Raw genomic sequence first — 19696 nt, forward strand, 5'->3', positions numbered from 1 at the left:
AAGTAACGACCCGCAACATACACCTATTTTCCTGAAACAAGTCACTATTAGGAAGGTGTTCTTATTGTTTTGTACACTCAGCGTAGATATGCAGGTATGTAAATGTGTCCACAGTGCACACATGTTTCATAACATATTTTTTTGTGAAATGTGAAGACCTCAGCAAAGTGGGTTGCGCAGTAAGGGAATCATGAATTGCACAAAGAGGTAGAAATATGGAACACACTTCCTGTCACTGATTCCGCCACAACCACAGTACATGTCCATATTTTGGTTTAATGGTTTCATATCCTAGTGATGAGCTAGACCTTTCTCAACCTCTGCATTTACATAGAAAAACCTGCCTTCTACAGCAAAAGTAGTAACATCTGTGGCTGTGTACATCTGTGTGTCTGTGTGCTTAAAAGCCAAAGTCGTTCCTTTTCGTTTCAGTGTACCGTGGGTACTCTAACACTGACCATGCTGTTGCTCCTGTTGCTCCTGACATCCACTGTGAGTGCTACTCTTTGTCCACACTGCCTGTGTACTATTTTACATGACCTATATCATACATCTAATATCTTTTTTAAACCTCCACAGGTTTATGTTCATTGTAATTACAGCACACCTGAATTGTTCATATCTTTTTTTTTTTTAAGGAATGATAGAATATTATATATATTATATTATAATATATTTCTGTTCAAGTAGATGTTTTTATTTTGGTGTGTGTGAACAATTTAACATGCTTTTCTCTGCATGTTGTGCATACACAGAGTAATGGTGATGCCCAGCGCATTCCTGGCTTGAAGAAGGATGACTCATGTTCATGTCAGGTCAACAGTAGTGTCTGGGCGTTCCCTGCCAGGAAGTTTGAGGGGGCGCTGCAGCTGGTGCAGGACTGTGGCGACAACCTGCAAAGCCTCCAGGCACAGGTAAGGCGTGTTACAGTGGGCTATGATTATGTTCTGAAATGTTTTCCTGTTCCACAAACAACATGACCCTGGATATGGGATATAAAAATGATCTCTTAGGGTAATACTAGTGTGTTTTAAGTTGATTGATAGCTGATATTCTCAACTGATTGTTTAGGTGAAGCTGTCCAACGAGAGGCTTCCTGAGATCCAGGCCACCATTAAGAATGTGACAGCTCGCCTGGAGCCGTACCAGTACCTGAACGACCAGGGTCTGTACACCGCCCTGCACCTGCGTCAACTAGCTAAGGAACTGAGGGAGCTGGAGGAAGACATCAGTTCCATACACCAAGACAAGCCAAGTGATCAGACTCAGAAACTGACCCAAGAGGTACATACAGTGTAGCTCGCTTTAGTACATGTCTTTTTGGACAATCTTACATGCTATCACAACAACAACCCTCTCAACCTACGGATATATAGATGAATTACAACATGTGGCCAAGGTGGTTATACATGCATCTCAAATGGGGAAGAAATGAGAGCTTGCCAAGGTCTTTCTCTGGGTAGTCTAATGTGTAATATGCTAATTTTGTCACTTCTCCCAGATAGGTAAGGTACGTAAGGAGGTAGATAAGATGCATTTGTCAAACACCTTTAACATGAAGACGGTGAAGGAAAAACTCCGCTCGCTGAAGAATGGCGTGGAGTCCTGCAGGACAATCCCAGAGGAGTTCATAAGTGAGTGTTGTGTTTATGTATGTTTCTGTGAGATAGCTAAAATATGTTATGGATTTTTTGTTGTTGATTAATTGCCATCATTTGGACTTTTATTGATGTAGAAAATCAATCCTGCCCTGACTATATGACCATCTGATTGACTCCATTGTCTCTTTTCTCAGGCAAGCAAGGTGTTTGCTCTCAACGCATCATGTCCAACATCAGTACCCCTGTGATCACAAAGATCAGCCCGTATGGCAAAAGCTATACATCTGGGTCCTGGGGTCGCCAGGCCAAGCAGGTCATGGAAGACCAGGAGGGCAGTGGGGTGTTCTACTGGGTTCAGCCCCTCGTGAGCAGCCACAGACTGGGGAACATCGTTCGACGCTACCGCTCCTACGACGACTTCATGGCCTCCAAGAACCACGAGGATGTGTCCGTGGCACCGTCCTACAGCCATGCTAATGCCATCCAGGGCTCCGGCACGGTGGTGTATGGTGAGGCAGTGTTTTATAACTGCTACTACTCCCCTGAGCTGTGCCGCTATGACCTACAAACCAAGGTCACAACTCGTCTGAAGATCCCAGACATCGGTACCAACAACGAGTTTCCCTACTGCTACTACAACTGTAAAGACTGGACAGACATCGACTTTGCTGCTGATGAAACTGGCCTGTGGGTGATCTACAGCACACGGGGTAACCATGGGAACCTGGTGCTGAGCCGGCTAGACAGCGAGGCGTTCAACGTGACACACACTTGGACCACGCGCCTCTTCAAGAAGTCAGTGACTAACGCCTTCATGGTGTGCGGAATACTGTATGCCACCCGTTACATTGACCGGTTCCATGAGGAGGTGTTCTATGCGTTTGACACAGCGACAGGTAAAGACGACAACACCCTGGCTCTTCCCCTGGAGAAGATTGAGAACGGTGTGGCCAGTCTGAGCTACAACCCCATTGACAGGCAGCTCTACATGTACAATGATGGTTACCTTCTGTCTTACCAAGCTATCTTTTAAAGTCAACCTTGTACATGAGGTAGAAACAGTGTATACTGTGTGACAAATCCCACATATTGCTGTTTTTCTGATGGTCTTTCTAAACTTGACTTCTTCCTAAAAAATAAAACCACAGCAATGAGCCTCAATTATTTTGATTTTAATAAGAGTGGGTTTTAACTGTGTTGAGGTGCTATAAAACACAATTAACAGACTGAACTGAGCTCTAAATTACTTTATTCAGTCAATCTTTTTTCTCAATGGGGGCATTTCACTTTCCTTTCCCCAAAGCTACTAAGGTAGACATGTAACACACACACACAGATGATATGATCTGTCAGTGTAGTCTTGTTGTATCCATAATAGTGCTCTTGTGCCCTGAAAAGAAATACATAGAAAATTCCATTAGTTATGAGCCCTTTTTTTCCAAAATAGAAAGTATTGTTTCTCTTGTCCTGCAAATTGTACCGGAATCTTTTTCAGCTTGATTTCATTTTCAGCCTCTCTCCTACATCTCTGCATCTAGCGACAGGTCCAAAGGACTGGGAGGTGAGCTGATGGGTTCACTGGGAGATTCCGGGTCATTCTGGTTGGGATCATCTGAAAAGCAGAACATCCTTAAAGCAAATGAATACTGTTTAATGTTCACATTCAAACATAGATATAAATATAAAAACATAGCTTCATGGAGATATCAGTAACTTGGTATGGCCAGTGCAGGGTGCTAGAAGGACTAGCAATGCAATCAGAACATGTTGGCAAAGCTAGCCACACTGACCTGAGTCGTAAATCACCTGCCTCTCTAGGAGCTGTCGTGTCTTCCTTAGTTTGTACTCCAAGAACTGCTGCTCTGTACACACAATCAACGCACAACAATGCTTCATGATCTAAATTCTGTACAGCATTGTGGATATGTCTGATCAAAACGGAGTAGGGCCTATTTCTGAGTATATTATATGAGTATATAAACCCATGTGAAACGGACCTACTCTGTGCCGTCGCTCTCTCTCCTTGTCCAGCTCATTGTTCAGGTTGTCCACATCTCTCCTCTGTAACTCCAGCTGAATGCATTAACACAAATACACATGATGTATATTTTATTGTGTACCTATTTTTATTTTGTTAATTTTCTGACTTTTTAACTCTGGCTTGTTGGGAAAGGACCCGTAAGACAATATTTCACAGTAAAGTCTACACCTGTTGTGACAAATACAATTTGATTTGATGTACAGTTATCTATCCAGGCTATATATTCCATAGGATATCCTCAAAGGAGGAGTGGCTGATTAGTCTCACCTGTTCTCTAAGGGTCTTGACCTCTCTGACTAGCCTTGTCACACACACGGCCTGCTGCTGATAGGCTGCCAGGGCCTTTGTCCTCCTGACAGAGATAGAGGAGACAACAATTACCTTCTGACAGGGCACAACAATCATAGTGTGTGATCTCACTTTCTATGTATGATGTTCCACCATGTAATAACACTGAGACATTGCTGTGCAGCCTATGTGCTACTTTATATAGTCTCTGCTCTAATAAACAGGGGTGGTCTCTATGGCCACAGCTGGGGAGTGTCACGTTGTGTGCCTAATTAACTCACGCCATCTCCACCTCCAGCTTGAGCTCCGGCAGCATCAAGGAAAACCCAGGGTTCCGGCTCTCTGACTCTAGAGGAAGAGAGGATGGTAAAGGCTGGATTTATTGATATGACCAGTATGGAGCTCCCTATGTGGTAAATGTCAGGTGGCTCACCTGTGGTGAAGGGAGGTAGATAACTCATTAGAGTGGTGTTGGTCCACTCATCCCTCACTTCTCTGATGAAAGATAGACAGAGGCAAGATGTAAACAACATGGTGAACATGCAGACTGCTGCCGGTGAGGATGTGTTTCAGTACCTGAACTTGTCGTTGAGCAGGGCGTCGTCAGTGAGGCCACAGCGTGAGAAGAAGTCCACCGCGTCTGTGTCAGCGTGAGCGAGGAACGCATCGTAGGCCCCACACACTGATTGGGTCTTCAGCAGCTGACCACCACAGAGGAATAACGAAAACAACGCTAAGCTTTTATAATAGTATATCATCATCAAACACAGATGCTGGTAGATTTGGAACTGACAGGTACTGCAGAACCATACAGTAGTAGTTCACTGTAAAGATCTGCAAATCCTCTCATGGCAAGCAGGGGGCCCTCTAACCGCACAGAGACAGAGAGAGAATCAGAGATGCTGTATGACTGCGCAGCAGACAGAGAAGAGCGCTGCCTTGATTTGACTGACACACCCAAACTCCTGACATAATAACAGACCGCTGGTTCATAGTTAAAGAAAATGTACATTCTGTATAGTTAAGGCTCTGTGGTTACAGCATTTTGACCTTTCATCATGTACAACTTTTAGTTAGTAATATTATTTTTAACTGGATTTCCCAGTTACTATTTTTCAAACCAGTATAGCCCAACATTACAGAGGGAATTTCTTCTGATTTCAGGTTCTCACTAAAGCACGGTTCACATAGCTACTGGGAACCTCTACTGTATATTCCCACTGAGCTGACAAACACATGCCCCAGCCCCACCCTACCTCTATGATGTAGCGACCCACTCCACAGTTCCGATAGCGCTTCCTGGTAGCCATCAGAGATAACTGTAGCACCTTCTCTCCTGTTGACCTGGTAGGGTGAAAGAGAGGTCAGACCTTTGCGTTTCCCAGTAGTGTTGTTGTTTGCTTTCGCTCAATGGCATGTCCATATTTCCGCCAATAGCCATTACTATAGCGGTAATGCACATGATGGCCACACTACTATCATCCCCATTACCAGTGATGCTCTTATACTCCTGCATTGCATGCATTAGTGATGATCCCACCAGTTATGACGATTAGCTAGCAAGCATCTATGCCTGAGTTGATCCCTCTCCTTATGGCCATTACCATCTCTGTTAATACTGCTTGTTATGTCCATAAGTAACCACTAGGGGTAATACTTCCAAATGTGATTAATAATACAGTTCCTATTTTAAGGACCACGTTCAATGGACTGGTGTGCCTCTAAAGCAGAAGATCTGAAACACTGTTGAGCTGCAGACTCTTAAGCACAGTTTCTCACTCTGCCACCACCATCCACTTCACTGGACAAACTGTGAAAGTGTGGAGGCTCGGGTTGGCAGAGGGGAGAGGTGGAAGCCATTGGCAGGGAGAGGAGAGGGGAGAGGTGGGGGCAGCAGTAGGAAGGGAAGCAGAACGCTGCTGCTGCTCTCTCATTGGGAGGTAATTACACACTACCTCCCTCACAGCTCAGCGCAGTGTTCAGTTCAGCCATCTTCTGGAAATAGAGGCAGGCAAGCCGAGAGGGTGTGGGAGGGATGCAGGCCACAAAGGGTGGGACCCAGACTTGACTTCCAGAAGGGGACTTATAATGACAAGGCCTCTTTCAGCTTGAAGATATACATTTTTTTGTAAACTCTTTAAAAAACCTGGAAGGAATCCACCCAGTCCAAGAGGAGAGGATGGATGGAAATGGTAATGCCTGCTCGACACTGTACCCAGTCTATTCCCTATACTGACTGGGTCATTGTGTTTAAGGGCACTTCCCGGACGGCCTTGGGGCTAAAACATTCCATTTTAATATGTCCTACCAGATACATAAAAATGTGGGTTCAAATAGAATGTTGGAAACATGGTTCCACACCCTGATGTAAATGCATTTTCTTCTGTGCAAAAACAGAGACAGGTGCTCAGGAATTCCTATGCTGTTGACAGAGGACTGAAAAAGGATAAATAACAGGAAACCGATTTTGGGAGAGAAATGTAGATGAAGACAGACAAGGAAATGATGTTCCTGTGGCAAACCCTGGGCTAGAGCTCAGCAAAAAGTATAGTAACTCTTTCAGGGTGTAACCTGTCCCAAGTTTTCACCGAAAGCCCCATCACCTCACCTAGGATCATTTTCCTGTGTTACATTTTGACTGTAATCTTTGTTCATTTTACCACAGTACCACATATCCCTGTGTACCTGATGTCTTACGCCTGGCCTCATACGGCTACTCACAATGTCTTTAACTCGTACGCTGCAGCCCCTACGATGAGTGACTCAGCTCCCACAGCTGTGGGCAGGAGTGGCTGGTCGTCTCCTGGAGTGTCTCTCTGTGCCCTCCGCTCCCGTGCCCTGGCCAGGAACTCCTCCAGCCCTGTACAGAAGGTCTCCCACGCAGACCTACAGGGATGGATCCCTGCACAGTTAGACACACAGAGATGGACTGACTGGGCCAAACAGTCCTCCTACTATAAGACGACTAGAGGTATGGCGACTGCTACACAAGCTGATGAGGCACACCGAGGCACACAAGCTAGTAAACAAACACTACAAGGTTTTTCACAACAAATCACAAGAAGATATTTAGCCATGCCTCTGCTGTCTGATAATCAATCTGCAAAACGGTGTCGGCACACAAGTTACATATCATAATGTTTCCATGCTCTAAAAGCTCTGAGCGGTAGTGTTTCAGCTCTCTACCACATCGCCTTGTACTTTGGGGTGCTTCAGTGCTCTGTAATAGAGTAACCTCATACTGTTCGGTATAGGTTTGTTTCTTCCCCTGTGATAAAGCTGTACTGCAGGCAGGAACTGAGTAGTGGGTGTTTTTACATGGACTCTCCCTTCCAGGAAATGTCATCTCCAGAGCATCAGTGCTAATGTTAGTTGGGCCTGCCCTGCTCTACTCTGCTCTGCTCTGCTGCAGGGAAGCTAAGCTCTAGTTGGACAAGTGAGAGCACTTGGCTGACAGCAGTGTCAGCCTTGGGAGTGGATATATCCTCATAGTCCCGTAATCTCATTATCTTTAATAGAGTCGCTCTTGTTAGCCCGGTCTCGCCTTGGGTTTACTTTGCCCTCATTTGTCATTCATGTCCATTAGCATCACATCAAAATGCAGAGACACAACCTTACAGCTATCAACACACTTACGCTCACACATGCACTCTCACACGCACACCCGCATACGTGCGCACATGAACACACACACCTGGAGGATATTGACACAACAAGCGGACAACTCACAGTCCTGAGACCACGTCACAATGTATGTAATACACTCAAAACACAGTCGGACACTACTCACTGGGCACAGAAGTCAGTCCAAGGTTTACTTTTGATTTACATTGGATTGATTTGAAATCAAAATCAAATCAAACGAGCCGACTGTAGACTTTACCGTGAAATGCTGACTTACAAGACCTTAAGCATTATTTGGACGGTGTTGTACGGCAGGAAGTAGTATATTGCTATCATAATGGTGAGGGGGGGAAGCTATTAACAAAGGAAGACAGACAGACCACTATAACCCTTAAAAGTGTAGTTCTTTCCTTTAGCGAAATTGCAAAGAAAGCCAAGGTGTCAGTGAGTACAGTTTCCTACACCATCAAAAGGCACTTGGAGACTCTGACGGGAAGACGTCTGGCAGACCCAAAGCCACAACAGAATCGGGCGTCTCTGAGAGTCAACAGCTTGCGTGACAGGTGGCTCACAGGACAACCGCTTCAGACACAGCTTGACACTGGTCAACGTAAGCAAGTCTGTTTCAACTGTGAAGAGAAGACTTTGAGCTGTAGGTTTGAGCCGTCGAGTGGCAGTAAGAAAGCCATTGCTAAGATAACAAAATAAGAAAGAGGCTTGCCTGGGCCACGAAGCACTGCCAGCAGACAACTGAAGACCTAAAGGAGGTCTTCTGGACCGATAAATCCAAATATGAACTCTTCGGTTCATCGTGCAGGGTTTTTGTACGCCGTCAAGTAGGCGGAAGGATGGTTCCTCAGTGTGTGACAGCAACTGTCAAACATGGAGGAGGCAGCGTGATGGTCTGGTGCACTTTTGCTGGATCCAGAGTTGGCGACTTGCACAGAGTGAGTGGCACGCTGAACCAAAACGGCGATCACAGCCTTTTGCAGAGGTTCATCGTACAGCAAGATAATGACCCAAAACATACCTCCAGGCTATGTCAGAACTACTTTAGAAGAAAAGAACAAGACAGTAGGCTTCAAAACGTGTGAATGGCCAGCACAGTCTCCAGCCTTAAACCCCATGGAGCTGGTTTGAGATGAACTGGGCAGAAAGGGTGAACGCAAAGCAACCTACAAAGTGCAACACATTTGTGGGAACTTCTGCAACAGTGTTGGGAAGAACTTTCCCAACACTACTTTGATTTCCATCGTAGAAAGAATGCCACAAGGGCGTTTGGCTGCAAAAGGTTATGTTAACCGTGCCGTTCAGTAAGAAGAAAATATTTACCAAGTAGGCTAAAATAAAAATAAATAGTAAGAATAACGAGGCTATATACAGGGGGCATCGGTACCGAGTCAGTGTGCAGGGGGTACAAGCTAGTTGAGGTAATCTGTACATGTAGGTGGGTGCGAAGCGACCATGAATAGATAACAAACAAACAGCAAGTAGCAGTGTGCAAGAGGGGGGGGGGGGTCAATGTAAATTGTCCGGTGGCGATATTTATGAATTGTTCAGCAGTCTAATGGCTTGGGGGTAGAAGCTGTTAAGGAGCCTTTTGGTCCTAGACTTGGCACTCCGGTATGCTTGCAGTGAGGTAGCAGAGAAAACAGTCTATAACTTGGCTGACTGGAGTCTCTGACTATTTTCTGGGCTTTCCTCTGACACCGCCTAGTATATAGGTCCTGGATGGCAGGAAGCTTGTCAACTAACGTGAATTCAAAGTAAAATCAACAACAACAAAAACACAATCTCATTGGATTTAGGGTCAAAGTTGGATCTGCCCTGTTATTCCAGAGCAGGGATTCTGGTAGCCCCTCTTCTGTTCGTGTCTTTCAGCCCATCCTATTTAAGCACCAAACAATCCTATCAGCTTTATGGTTCCCCTGAGGATCTACCTTTATATTCATCTTCAACCCAGTATTCAGACCAATAAATATAATTTCCATGGCACTCACTACGGCAATGCATTTGGAAATGACTTCAATGTGCGTAAATCCCTTATTTCATTCATTCATTCGTTTGTTTGTTCATTCATTCGTTTGTCTTAAATGCTTGAATTGTTTACGGATTAGTGAGACTGATGTTGGCATTCTAAGTCAGTGCTATATAGATCCATCATGTATTAGTGTGAGCTCATGGATCAACACACCTGCCAATACCAAGAAGAGATTTTTGAAATCAGGAGTGTTACAGTACTATGAGCCAATGTAACAGTGGGTCAGAGGCAGCAAAATGTGATGCGTGAGTTACTGTAGCACTGTACCTGGGCTCTGTGCCCTCCTCGCCATTTTCATTCTCATCAGAGCTGTCATCTGAACTGTCTTCTGATTCGCTGAACACTTGGAGGTATCGTCCCTCTGATTCTCTATCCCCATTTACCACTGCAGGTACAGGGGACCTCACCGGTTCCCGTCGAGGAATGGGCAGTGGTCTGCTTCTGTACTCTTCTAAAACATCTGGAGAGAGAAAGAAACAGGGGGAAAGCGAGAGAGGAGCAGTGGGGAAAGAGAGAGAGGAGCAGAGGGGGAGATAGAGAGAGAAGAGCAGGGGGAAAGAGAGCGAGGAGCAGGGGGAAGAGAGAGGAGCAGGGGGAAAGCGAGAGAGGAGCAGTGGGGAAAGAGAGAGAGGAGCAGGGGGGAAAGAGAGAGAGGAGCAGAGGGGGAAAGAGAGAGAGGAGCAGAGGGGGAGAAAGAGAGAGAAGAGCAGGGGGAAAGAGAGTGAGGAGCAGGGGGAAGAGAGAGGAGCAGGGGGAAAGCGAGAGAGGAGCAGTGGGGAAAGAGAGAGAGGAGCAGGGGGGAGAAAGAGAGAGAAGAGCAGGGGGAAAGCGAGAGAGGAGCAGGGGGAAAGAAAGAGAGGTGCGGGGTGAGAGGAGGAAAGAGAGAGAAGGGCAGGGAGAAAGAAAGAGAGAGAGGAGCAGGGGGAAAGAGAGAGAGAGGAGCAGTGAGGAGAGAGAGAGGAGCAGGGGAAAAGAGAGCAAGGAGCAGGGAGAAAGAGAGAGAGGCGCAGGGGGAAAGAGAGAGAGGAGCAGGGGGAAAGAGAGAGAGGAGCGGGGGGAAAGGAGCAGGAGGAAAGAGAGAGAGAGGGGCATGGAGATAGAAAGAGAGAGAGGAGCAGGGGGGAGAAAGAGAGAGAGGAGCAGGGGGAGAGACAGAGGAGCAGTGGGGAGAGAGAGAGAAGCAGTGGGGAGAGAGAGAGAAGCAGTGGTAAAGAGAGAGAGGAACAGGGGGGGAAGAGAGTGGAGCAGAGGGAAAGAGAGAGAGGAGCGGGGGAGAGAGGAGCAGGAGGAAAGAGAGAGGGGCAGGGGGAGAGAGAGGTATAGGGGGGAAGAGAGAGGAGCAGGGGGAAAGAGATAGAAGAGCGGGGGGAAAGAGAGAGAGGAGCAGGGGGAAGAGAGAGAGGTGCAGCGGTAAAGAGAGAGATGCAGGGGAGAGAGAGAGAGAGAGAGGAGCAGGGGGAGAAAGATGGGAGAGGAGCAGGGGAGAGAGAGAGAGGAGCAGGGGAGAGAGAGAGACAGAGAGAGAGAGAGAGAGAGAGGAACAGGGGGAGAAAGAGAGAGAGGAGCAGGGAAGAGAGAGAGAGAGAGAGAGAGAGAGAGAGAGAGGAGCAGGGGGAGAAAGAGAGAGAGGAGCAGTGGGGAGAGAGAGGAGCAGGGGGAGAGAAACAGGGGGAAGAGAGAGGAGCAGTGGGGAGAAAGAGAGAGATGAGCGGGGGGAAAGAGAGAGAAGAGCAGGGGGAGAGAGGCACAGGGGGAAAGAGAGAGAGGAGCAGGGGGAAAGAGAGAGAGGAGCAGGGAGAAAGAGAGAGAGGCGCAGGGGGAAAGAGAGAGAGAGAGGGGCATGGAGATAGAAAGAGAGAGAGGAGCAGGGGAAAGAGAGAGAGGAGCAGGGGGGAGAAAGAGAGAGAGGAGCAGGGGGAGAGAGAGAGTAGCAGGGGGAAAGAGAGAGAGGCAGTGGGGAGAGAGAGAGGAGCAGGGGAGAGAGAGGAACAGGAGGGGAAGAGAGATGAGCAGTGGGGAGAAAGAGAGATGAGCATGGGGTAGAGGTAGAGGAGCAGGCGGAAAGAGAGAGAGGAGCAGGGGGAGAAAGAGAGAGAGGAGCAGGGGAGAAAGAGAGAGAGGGGAGCAGGGGGAAAGAGAGTGAGCAGGGGAGAAAGAGAGAGAGGAGCAGGGGGAGAAAGAGAGAGAGGAGCAGGGGGAGAAAGAGAGAGAGAGGAGCATGGGGAAAGAGAGAGCAGCAGGGGGAAAGAGAGAGAGGAGCAGGGGGAAAGAGAGGAGCAGGGGGAGAAAGACAGAGAGGAGCAGGGGGAAAGAGAGAGGAGCAGGGGGAAAGAGAGATAGGAGCAGGGGGAAAGAGAGAGAGGAGCAGAGGTAAAGAGCGAGAGATACAGGTGGAGAAAGAGAGAGAGGAGCAGGAGGAGAAAGACAGAGAGGAGCAGGGGAAAGAGAGATATACAGGTGGAGAAAGAGAGAGAGGAGCAGGGGAGAAAGAGAGAGAGGAGCAGGGGAAGAGAGAGAGGAGCAGGGGAAGAGAGAGAGGAGCAGGGGGGAAGAGAGAGAGGAGCAGGGGGAGAAAGAGAGAGGAGCAGGGGGAAAGAGAGAGAGGAGCATGGGGTAGAGGTAGAGGAGCAGGCGGAAAGAGAGAGAGGAGCAGGGGGAGAAAGAGAGAGAGGAGCAGGGGAGAAAGAGAGAGAGGGGAGCAGGGGGAAAGAGAGTGAGGAGCAGGGGAGAAAGAGAGAGAGAGGAGCAGGGGGAAAGAGAGAGAGGAGCAGCGGTAAAGAGAGAGAGATACAGGTGGAGAAAGAGAGAGAGGAGCAGGGGAGAAAGAGAGAGAGGAGCAGGGGAAGAGAGAGAGCAGCAGGGGGAAAGAGAGAGAGGAGCAGGGGGAAAGAGAGAGAGGAGCAGGGGGAGAAAGACAGAGAGGAGCAGGGGGAAAGAGAGAGAGGAGCAGGGGGAAAGAGAGAGAGGAGCAGGGGAGAGAGAGGAACAGGAGGGGAAGAGAGATGAGCAGTGGGGAGAAAGAGAGAGAGGAGCAGGGGGAGAAAGACAGAGAGGAGCATGGGGAAAGAGAGAGAGGAGCAGGGGGAAAGAGAGAGAGGAGCAGGGGAAAGAGAGAGAGGAACAGGAGGGGAAGAGAGATGAGCAGTGGGGAGAAAGAGAGAGAGGAGCAGGGGAGAAAGAGAGAGAGGGGAGCAGGGGGAAAGAGAGTGAGTAGCAGGGGAGAAAGAGAGAGAGAGGAGCAGGGGGAAAGAGGAGCAGGGGGAAAGAGAGAGAGGAGCAGGGGGAAAGAGAGAGAGGAGCAGGGGGAAAGACAGAGAGGAGCAGGGGGAAAGCGAGAGAGGAGCAGGGGGAAAGAGAGAGAGGAGCAGGGGGAAAGAGAGAGAGGAGCAGCGGTAAAGAGAGAGAGATACAGGTGGAGAAAGAGAGAGAGGAGCAGGGGAGAAAGAGAGAGAGAGGAGCAGGGGAAGAGAGAGAGGAGCAGGGGGAGAAAGAGAGAGAGGAGCAGGGGGAAAGAGAGAGAGGAGCAGGGGGAGAAAGAGAGAGAAGAGCAGGGGGAAAGAGAGAGAGGAGCAGGGGGAAAGAGAGAGAGGAGCAGCGGTAAAGAGAGAGAGATACAGGTGGAGAAAGAGAGAGAGGAGCAGGGGAAAAGAGAGAGAGGCGCAGGGGGAAGAGAGAGGGGAACAGGGGGGAAGAGAGAGAGGAGCAGGGGGAAAGAGAGAGAGGAGCAGGGGGAGAAAGAGAGAGAAGAGCAGGGGGAAAGAGAGAGAGGAGCAGGGGGAAAGAGAGAGAGGAGCAGCGGTAAAGAGAGAGAGATACAGGTGGAGAAAGAGAGAGAGGAGCAGGGGAAAAGAGAGAGAGGCGCAGGGGGAAAGAGAGAGGGGAACAGGGGGAAAGAGAGAGAGGAGCAGGGGGAGAAAGACCGAGGAGCAGGGGGAAAGAGAGAGAGGAGCAGGGGGAAAGAGAGAGAGGACCAGGGGGAAAGAGAGAGAGGAGCAGGGGGAAAGAGAGTGAGGAGCAGGGGAGAAAGAGAGAGAGAGGAGCAGGGGAGAAAGAGAGAGAGATACAGGTGGAGAAAGAGAGAGAGGAGGCAGGGGGAGAAAGAGAGAGAGAGGAGCAGGGGGAAAGAGAGTGAGGAGCAGGGGAGAAAGAGAGAGAGAGGAGCAGGGGGAGAAAGAGAGAGAGGAGCGGGGGGAGAAAGAGAAGAGAGGAGCAGGGGGAGAAAGACAGAGAGGAGCAGGGGGAAAGAGAGAGAGGAGCAGGGGAGAAAGAGAGAGAGAGGAGCAGGGGGAAAGAGAGAGAAGAGCAACGGTAAAGAGAGAGAGATACAGGTGGAGAAAGAGAGAGAGGAGCAGGGGAGAAAGAGAGAGAGAGGAGCAGGGGGAAAGAGAGTGAGGAGCAGGGGAGAAAGAGAGAGAGAGAGGAGCAGGGGGAGAAAGAGAGAGAGGAGCAGGGGGAGAAAGAGAAAGAGGAGCAGGGGGGAGAAAGAGAGAGAGGGGAGCAGGGGGAAAGAGAGTGAGGAGCAGGGGAGAAAGAGAGAGAGAGAGGAGCAGGGGGAGAAAGAGAGAGAGGAGCAGGGGGAGAAAGAGAGAGAGGAGCAGGGGGGAGAAAGAGAGAGAGAGGAGCATGGGGAAAGAGAGAGCAGCAGGGGGAAAGAGAGAGAGGAGCAGGGGGAAAGAGAGGAGCAGGGGGAGAAAGACAGAGAGGAGCAGGGGGAAAGAGAGAGGAGCAGGGGGAAAGAGAGATAGGAGCAGGGGGAAAGAGAGAGAGGAGCAGAGGTAAAGAGCGAGAGATACAGGTGGAGAAAGAGAGAGAGGAGCAGGAGGAGAAAGACAGAGAGGAGCAGGGGGAAAGAGAGATATACAGGTGGAGAAAGAGAGAGAGGAGCAGGGGAGAAAGAGAGAGAGGAGCAGGGGAAGAGAGAGAGGAGCAGGGGAAGAGAGAGAGAGGAGCAGGGGGAAAGAGAGAGAGGAGCAGGGGGAGAAAGAGAGAGGAGCAGGGGGAAAGAGAGAGAGGAGCATGGGGTAGAGGTAGAGGAGCAGGCGGAAAGAGAGAGAGGAGCAGGGGGAGAAAGAGAGAGAGGAGCAGGGGAGAAAGAGAGAGAGGGGAGCAGGGGGAAAGAGAGTGAGGAGCAGGGGAGAAAGAGAGAGAGAGGAGCAGGGGGAAAGAGAGAGAGGAGCAGCGGTAAAGAGAGAGAGATACAGGTGGAGAAAGAGAGAGAGGAGCAGGGGAGAAAGAGAGAGAGGAGCAGGGGAAGAGAGAGAGCAGCAGGGGGAAAGAGAGAGAGGAGCAGGGGGAAAGAGAGAGAGGAGCAGGGGGAGAAAGACAGAGAGGAGCAGGGGGAAAGAGAGAGAGGAGCAGGGGGAAAGAGAGAGAGGAGCAGGGGAGAGAGAGGAACAGGAGGGGAAGAGAGATGAGCAGTGGGGAGAAAGAGAGAGAGGAGCAGGGGGAGAAAGACAGAGAGGAGCATGGGGAAAGAGAGAGAGGAGCAGGGGGAAAGAGAGAGAGGAGCAGGGGAAAGAGAGAGAGGAACAGGAGGGGAAGAGAGATGAGCAGTGGGGAGAAAGAGAGAGAGGAGCAGGGGAGAAAGAGAGAGAGGGGAGCAGGGGGAAAGAGAGTGAGTAGCAGGGGAAGAAAGAGAGAGAGAGGAGCAGGGGGGAAAGAGGAGCAGGGGGAAAGAGAGAGAGGAGCAGGGGGAAAGAGAGAGAGGAGCAGGGGGAAAGACAGAGAGGAGCAGGGGGAAAGCGAGAGAGGAGCAGGGGGAAAGAGAGAGAGGAGCAGGGGGAAAGAGAGAGAGGAGCAGCGGTAAAGAGAGAGAGATACAGGTGGAGAAAGAGAGAGAGGAGCAGGGGAGAAAGAGAGAGAGAGGAGCAGGGGAAGAGAGAGAGGAGCAGGGGGAGAAAGAGAGAGAGGAGCAGGGGGAAAGAGAGAGAGGAGCAGGGGGAGAAAGAGAGAGAAGAGCAGGGGGAAAGAGAGAGAGGAGCAGGGGGAAAGAGAGAGAGGAGCAGCGGTAAAGAGAGAGAGATACAGGTGGAGAAAGAGAGAGAGGAGCAGGGGAAAAGAGAGAGAGGCGCAGGGGGAAAGAGAGAGGGGAACAGGGGGAAAGAGAGAGAGGAGCAGGGGGAAAGAGAGAGAGGAGCAGGGGGAGAAAGAGAGAGAAGAGCAGGGGGAAAGAGAGAGAGGAGCAGGGGGAAAGAGAGAGAGGAGCAGCGGTAAAGAGAGAGAGATACAGGTGGAGAAAGAGAGAGAGGAGCAGGGGAAAAGAGAGAGAGGCGCAGGGGGAAAGAGAGAGGGGAACAGGGGGAAAGAGAGAGAGGAGCAGGGGGAGAAAGACCGAGGAGCAGGGGGAAAGAGAGAGAGGAGCAGGGGGAAAGAGAGAGAGGACCAGGGGGAAAGAGAGAGAGGAGCAGGGGGAAAGAGAGTGAGGAGCAGGGGAGAAAGAGAGAGAGAGGAGCAGGGGAGAAAGAGAGAGAGATACAGGTGGAGAAAGAGAGAGAGGAGCAGGGGGAGAAAGAGAGAGAGAGGAGCAGGGGGAAAGAGAGTGAGGAGCAGGGGAGAAAGAGAGAGAGAGGAGCAGGGGGAGAAAGAGAGAGAGGAGCGGGGGGAGAAAGAGAGAGAGGAGCAGGGGGAGAAAGACAGAGAGGAGCAGGGGGAAAGAGAGAGAGGAGCAGGGGAGAAAGAGAGAGAGAGGAGCAGGGGGAAAGAGAGAGAAGAGCAGCGGTAAAGAGAGAGAGATACAGGTGGAGAAAGAGAGAGAGGAGCAGGGGAGAAAGAGAGAGAGAGGAGCAGGGGGAAAGAGAGTGAGGAGCAGGGGAGAAAGAGAGAGAGAGAGGAGCAGGGGGAGAAAGAGAGAGAGGAGCAGGGGGAGAAAGAGAAAGAGGAGCAGGGGGAGAAAGAGAGAGAGGGGAGCAGGGGGAAAGAGAGAGGATCAGTGGGGAGAGAGAGGAGCAGGGGGAGAGAAACAGGGGGAAGAGAGAGGAGCAGTGGGGAGAAAGAGAGAGATGAGCGGGGGGAAAGAGAGAGAGGGGAGCAGGGGGAAAGAGAGAGGATCAGTGGGGAGAGAGAGGAGCAGGGGGAGAGAAACAGGGGGAAGAGAGAGGAGCAGTGGGGAGAAAGAGAGAGATGAGCATGGGGTAGAGAGAGAGGAGCAGGGGGAAAGAGATAGAAGAGCGGGGGGAAAGAGAGAGAGGAGCAGGGGGAGAGAAACAGGGGGAAGAGAGAGGAGCAGTGGGGAAAGAGAGAGAGGAGCGGGGGGAGAAAGAGAAAGAGGAGCAGGGGGAGAAAGAGAGAGAGGGGAGCAGGGGGAAAGAGAGAGGATCAGTGGGGAGAGAGAGGAGCAGGGGGAGAGAAACAGGGGGAAGAGAGAGGAGCAGTGGGGAGAAAGAGAGAGATGAGCATGGGGTAGAGAGAGAGGAGCAGGGGGAAAGAGATAGAAGAGCAGGGGGAAAGAGAGAGAGGAGCGGGTGGAAAGAGAGGGTTGCTGAGACAAAGATGGAGCAGGACATTACAGAACATGTTTGATGTCTGATGTCTATCTCCAAAAAGGCCCACTCTAACTGTGTGAATAATAACCATACTTTAGAAAGTGAAGTATACCTGAGGGTTGCCTGAGCAGGATAATAGTGTGCGTTCCATGGCTGTGTACCGTGTCATGGACATCTCGAGGGCCAACATCAGGGAGAGACACATCAAACAGAGCAACCACTGAACTCAGGATGTCCTTATTTTCTACCTGTGGAAAACACACACACTCATGAACACACACACACACACAACCCTTTCATATCCTACTCTTCCAAGACACTGGGATTTAGCAGGATTTGAAAGTGTAATCAATTCATAATTAGAGTTATGGGACAATTAAAGGCCTGCGGCAGGAGGAATACTATTGATGATAATATGACCTATATGCATAAAATACGCATCTGTACAGACAGGCTCGTGGGAGGCAGAGAGCCAGGAAATGGGAGGCAGAGAGCCAGGAAATGGGAGGCAGAGAAGTCGAAGGGGTGGAAAGAATATCATAATGAAAGTATGAACGAGAGGAAATGAGATGGGTGACGAGAAAGAGATCATGGGAAAAGGTGTGTGTTTTGTGTGTGTGTACAGTTGTAAGATCTTAATTTGAACACTCTTGTTGCTTAGAATTAAATGCAGACGAGATTCATGATTCACATAAATTTACTGATGACCTGAACTTGGTTATATTAACAGTATTGCACTTTTCATATATCCTCATTTTGTCCAGCTAATAGCCTAACCACCAGTCAGTCAAGCAACATTATGGACTAAGCGTTCAAATCCTGTTGCTGCAGGATTATTTTGCCGCGACAATACTGGTCAAATTAAGATCCAACACCTGTATGTGTGCACTTGCTATTTTTCTCTCCCTTTCTCTCTCTCTCTACCCTCCCTCTCTCTCTCCTATTCTACTGTAGCTATTGCAATCATTTGTTTAGTCATCTACAGTGGTTTCGCAAAACAAATGAACTTCACAACCAAAGCTAGGTTCAGTGTGTGTCTATGAATAGGATGAGGGTAAACCGCAAGCAGCAACACATGCACACAACCCACACAAATGCGCATGAGAATACAGACTTGGCTGCACTACTATACAGTATCTTCTAATGATCAAACAAGCATAAGGGCATTTGTTCTATATGTTGCATCTTGGCTACACAGCAACACTCCCTAACCCCTTTGGCAGAGCCAGGCATTACAGTCGTTTATTTTTAGTGGTTCCAGAAGAGTGGATGCATTTGGACTGCACTCTATAATTAATCTGATTGCCTGTGAGAGGAATTCATCATAGAGTCGGTGGGTATGATGACACTTGTGCTGTTTTCAGCGGAAAAGGGGTGCTATGGTAGGGAGGGGATGGACAGATGCACACAAGTTATTCAATGTGAGCGAGGTAGTATGTCTAGATAAGAAGGCAAACGGATGCAGGGGAGTGGCAGGAGTTGCGAGTACCTGTGGAACGAGCTCATTGGCATCACTGATTCCCAGCAGCTCGTAGAAGTGAACTTTGATGGGCTGTGCAGTAAAGTCACCTCTGCTGCCATCTATTTTGGGCTTGAATTTCACTGTGTGGAGACGGACCACACAACCATCCATATTCACAGGCTCTTTATTTACCCTGCAGTAATGACAACAACAACACAAATACTTGTCATGTTTTCATTCAAGTCGAAGCTAACAGCTAATTAGCTAACTAGTGTCTAATACGAGCTATGCCACTTACTTGCCTGCTGCTGGTAGCCTACAAAAACGCCAACGTTATGTTATGGTAACTATGGAAACACTGTGGCCGACTGTGCATTCTGGGAATTGAAGTCTAAGAAATGTTACAGCGCAGAAGAAGCGAACTAGAACCTCACTGAGAAGTGACCAGTGGTTTCAGGACGCGTGTGTGAGTGGGCCATGTAATCTCACGTTTGCATTTCTACTTAATTCAAATAGTGCATTTAATGGAGTTAAAACCAACCCAACTGCCCGAACGAGCACCAGAGTGGTCGTCATGAGAGGCTTCAGGGATTGTCTCTGCCTTTCGATTGGCGGTGGTCGTTATGAAAAGGGAGTGGCATCGTAGCCGGTGAGCTATGACGTCAATGGAGCTGTTCAAAGTGTGGTGGTGCTGGAAGGAATCTCACGCAGTTCATCAGCACAGGCTCCGCGGCCATAAAGTGGACTGGATTTGAGAGCATCAAAGGCTATTATCACGGTTCAGAGGGGGAGAATACCGAAGAGAAATAGTGTTCCACCTGTTTGAATAAATCAGCGAGATCTGAAAGAAGTGAGTAGCTATTCTGAATCGCATGATTTGCGAGGGAATAAGGGTTGGGTTCATGAAGAAATGTGGCTTTTAGAACATCTTGAGCACGTTGCGATAGTAGAAATTTTTCTTTGCCCTTGTGAATTTTCAACCATACACAAACGGTCCTGATTGGTTACTTCGGGTTACCTCTTGCCTATAATAGCTTTATTGGTGCGTTTTTGTCTTTGTAATCCGCTCCTTTCACCTCAATGACTATTGCATACACAATGGGATGATTTGACTGGTATTTGCATAAGTCCCAAGGATCGAATGTTCAAGGCACATCG

General features: G+C 49.2%; 3 protein-coding genes across 3 annotated transcripts in view; 2 read left to right on the top strand and 1 right to left on the bottom strand.

The window, feature by feature from the left end:
* The first annotated feature begins 236 nt into the window (after positions 1-236).
* si:ch211-194m7.8 (olfactomedin-4) lies at positions 237-3711 on the top strand. The gene is made up of 5 exons (XM_020456152.2): positions 237-492; positions 756-914; positions 1072-1284; positions 1502-1634; positions 1796-3711. The coding sequence occupies exons 1-5, from the start codon at positions 460-462 to the stop codon at positions 2632-2634; spliced, it is 1377 nt and encodes a 458-aa protein (XP_020311741.1). The 5' UTR covers positions 237-459; the 3' UTR covers positions 2635-3711.
* On the bottom strand, positions 2810-18897 carry si:dkeyp-50b9.1 (uncharacterized). Its single transcript, XM_020456153.1, has 14 exons — positions 18837-18897; positions 18566-18731; positions 17189-17324; positions 9863-10055; positions 6652-6816; positions 5187-5274; positions 4507-4631; positions 4364-4425; positions 4212-4278; positions 3910-3994; positions 3599-3674; positions 3392-3463; positions 3082-3213; positions 2810-2991 (listed from the first exon to the last, which is right to left on the bottom strand). The coding sequence occupies exons 2-13, from the start codon at positions 18707-18709 to the stop codon at positions 3122-3124; spliced, it is 1305 nt and encodes a 434-aa protein (XP_020311742.1). The 5' UTR covers positions 18710-18731; positions 18837-18897; the 3' UTR covers positions 2810-2991; positions 3082-3121.
* A 307-nt stretch (positions 18898-19204) lies between these two features.
* smpd3 (sphingomyelin phosphodiesterase 3) overlaps positions 19205-19696 on the top strand; it is a 34731-nt gene continuing 34239 nt past the window's right edge. The window contains exon 1 of the mRNA XM_020457101.2: positions 19205-19388. The gene's annotated coding sequence lies outside the window, so the exon portion shown is untranslated. The remainder of the gene's footprint in view (positions 19389-19696) is intronic.

Source organism: Oncorhynchus kisutch, linkage group LG22 (genome assembly GCF_002021735.2).
Source record: "Oncorhynchus kisutch isolate 150728-3 linkage group LG22, Okis_V2, whole genome shotgun sequence".
NCBI classification, from domain to species: Eukaryota; Metazoa; Chordata; class Actinopteri; order Salmoniformes; family Salmonidae; genus Oncorhynchus; species Oncorhynchus kisutch.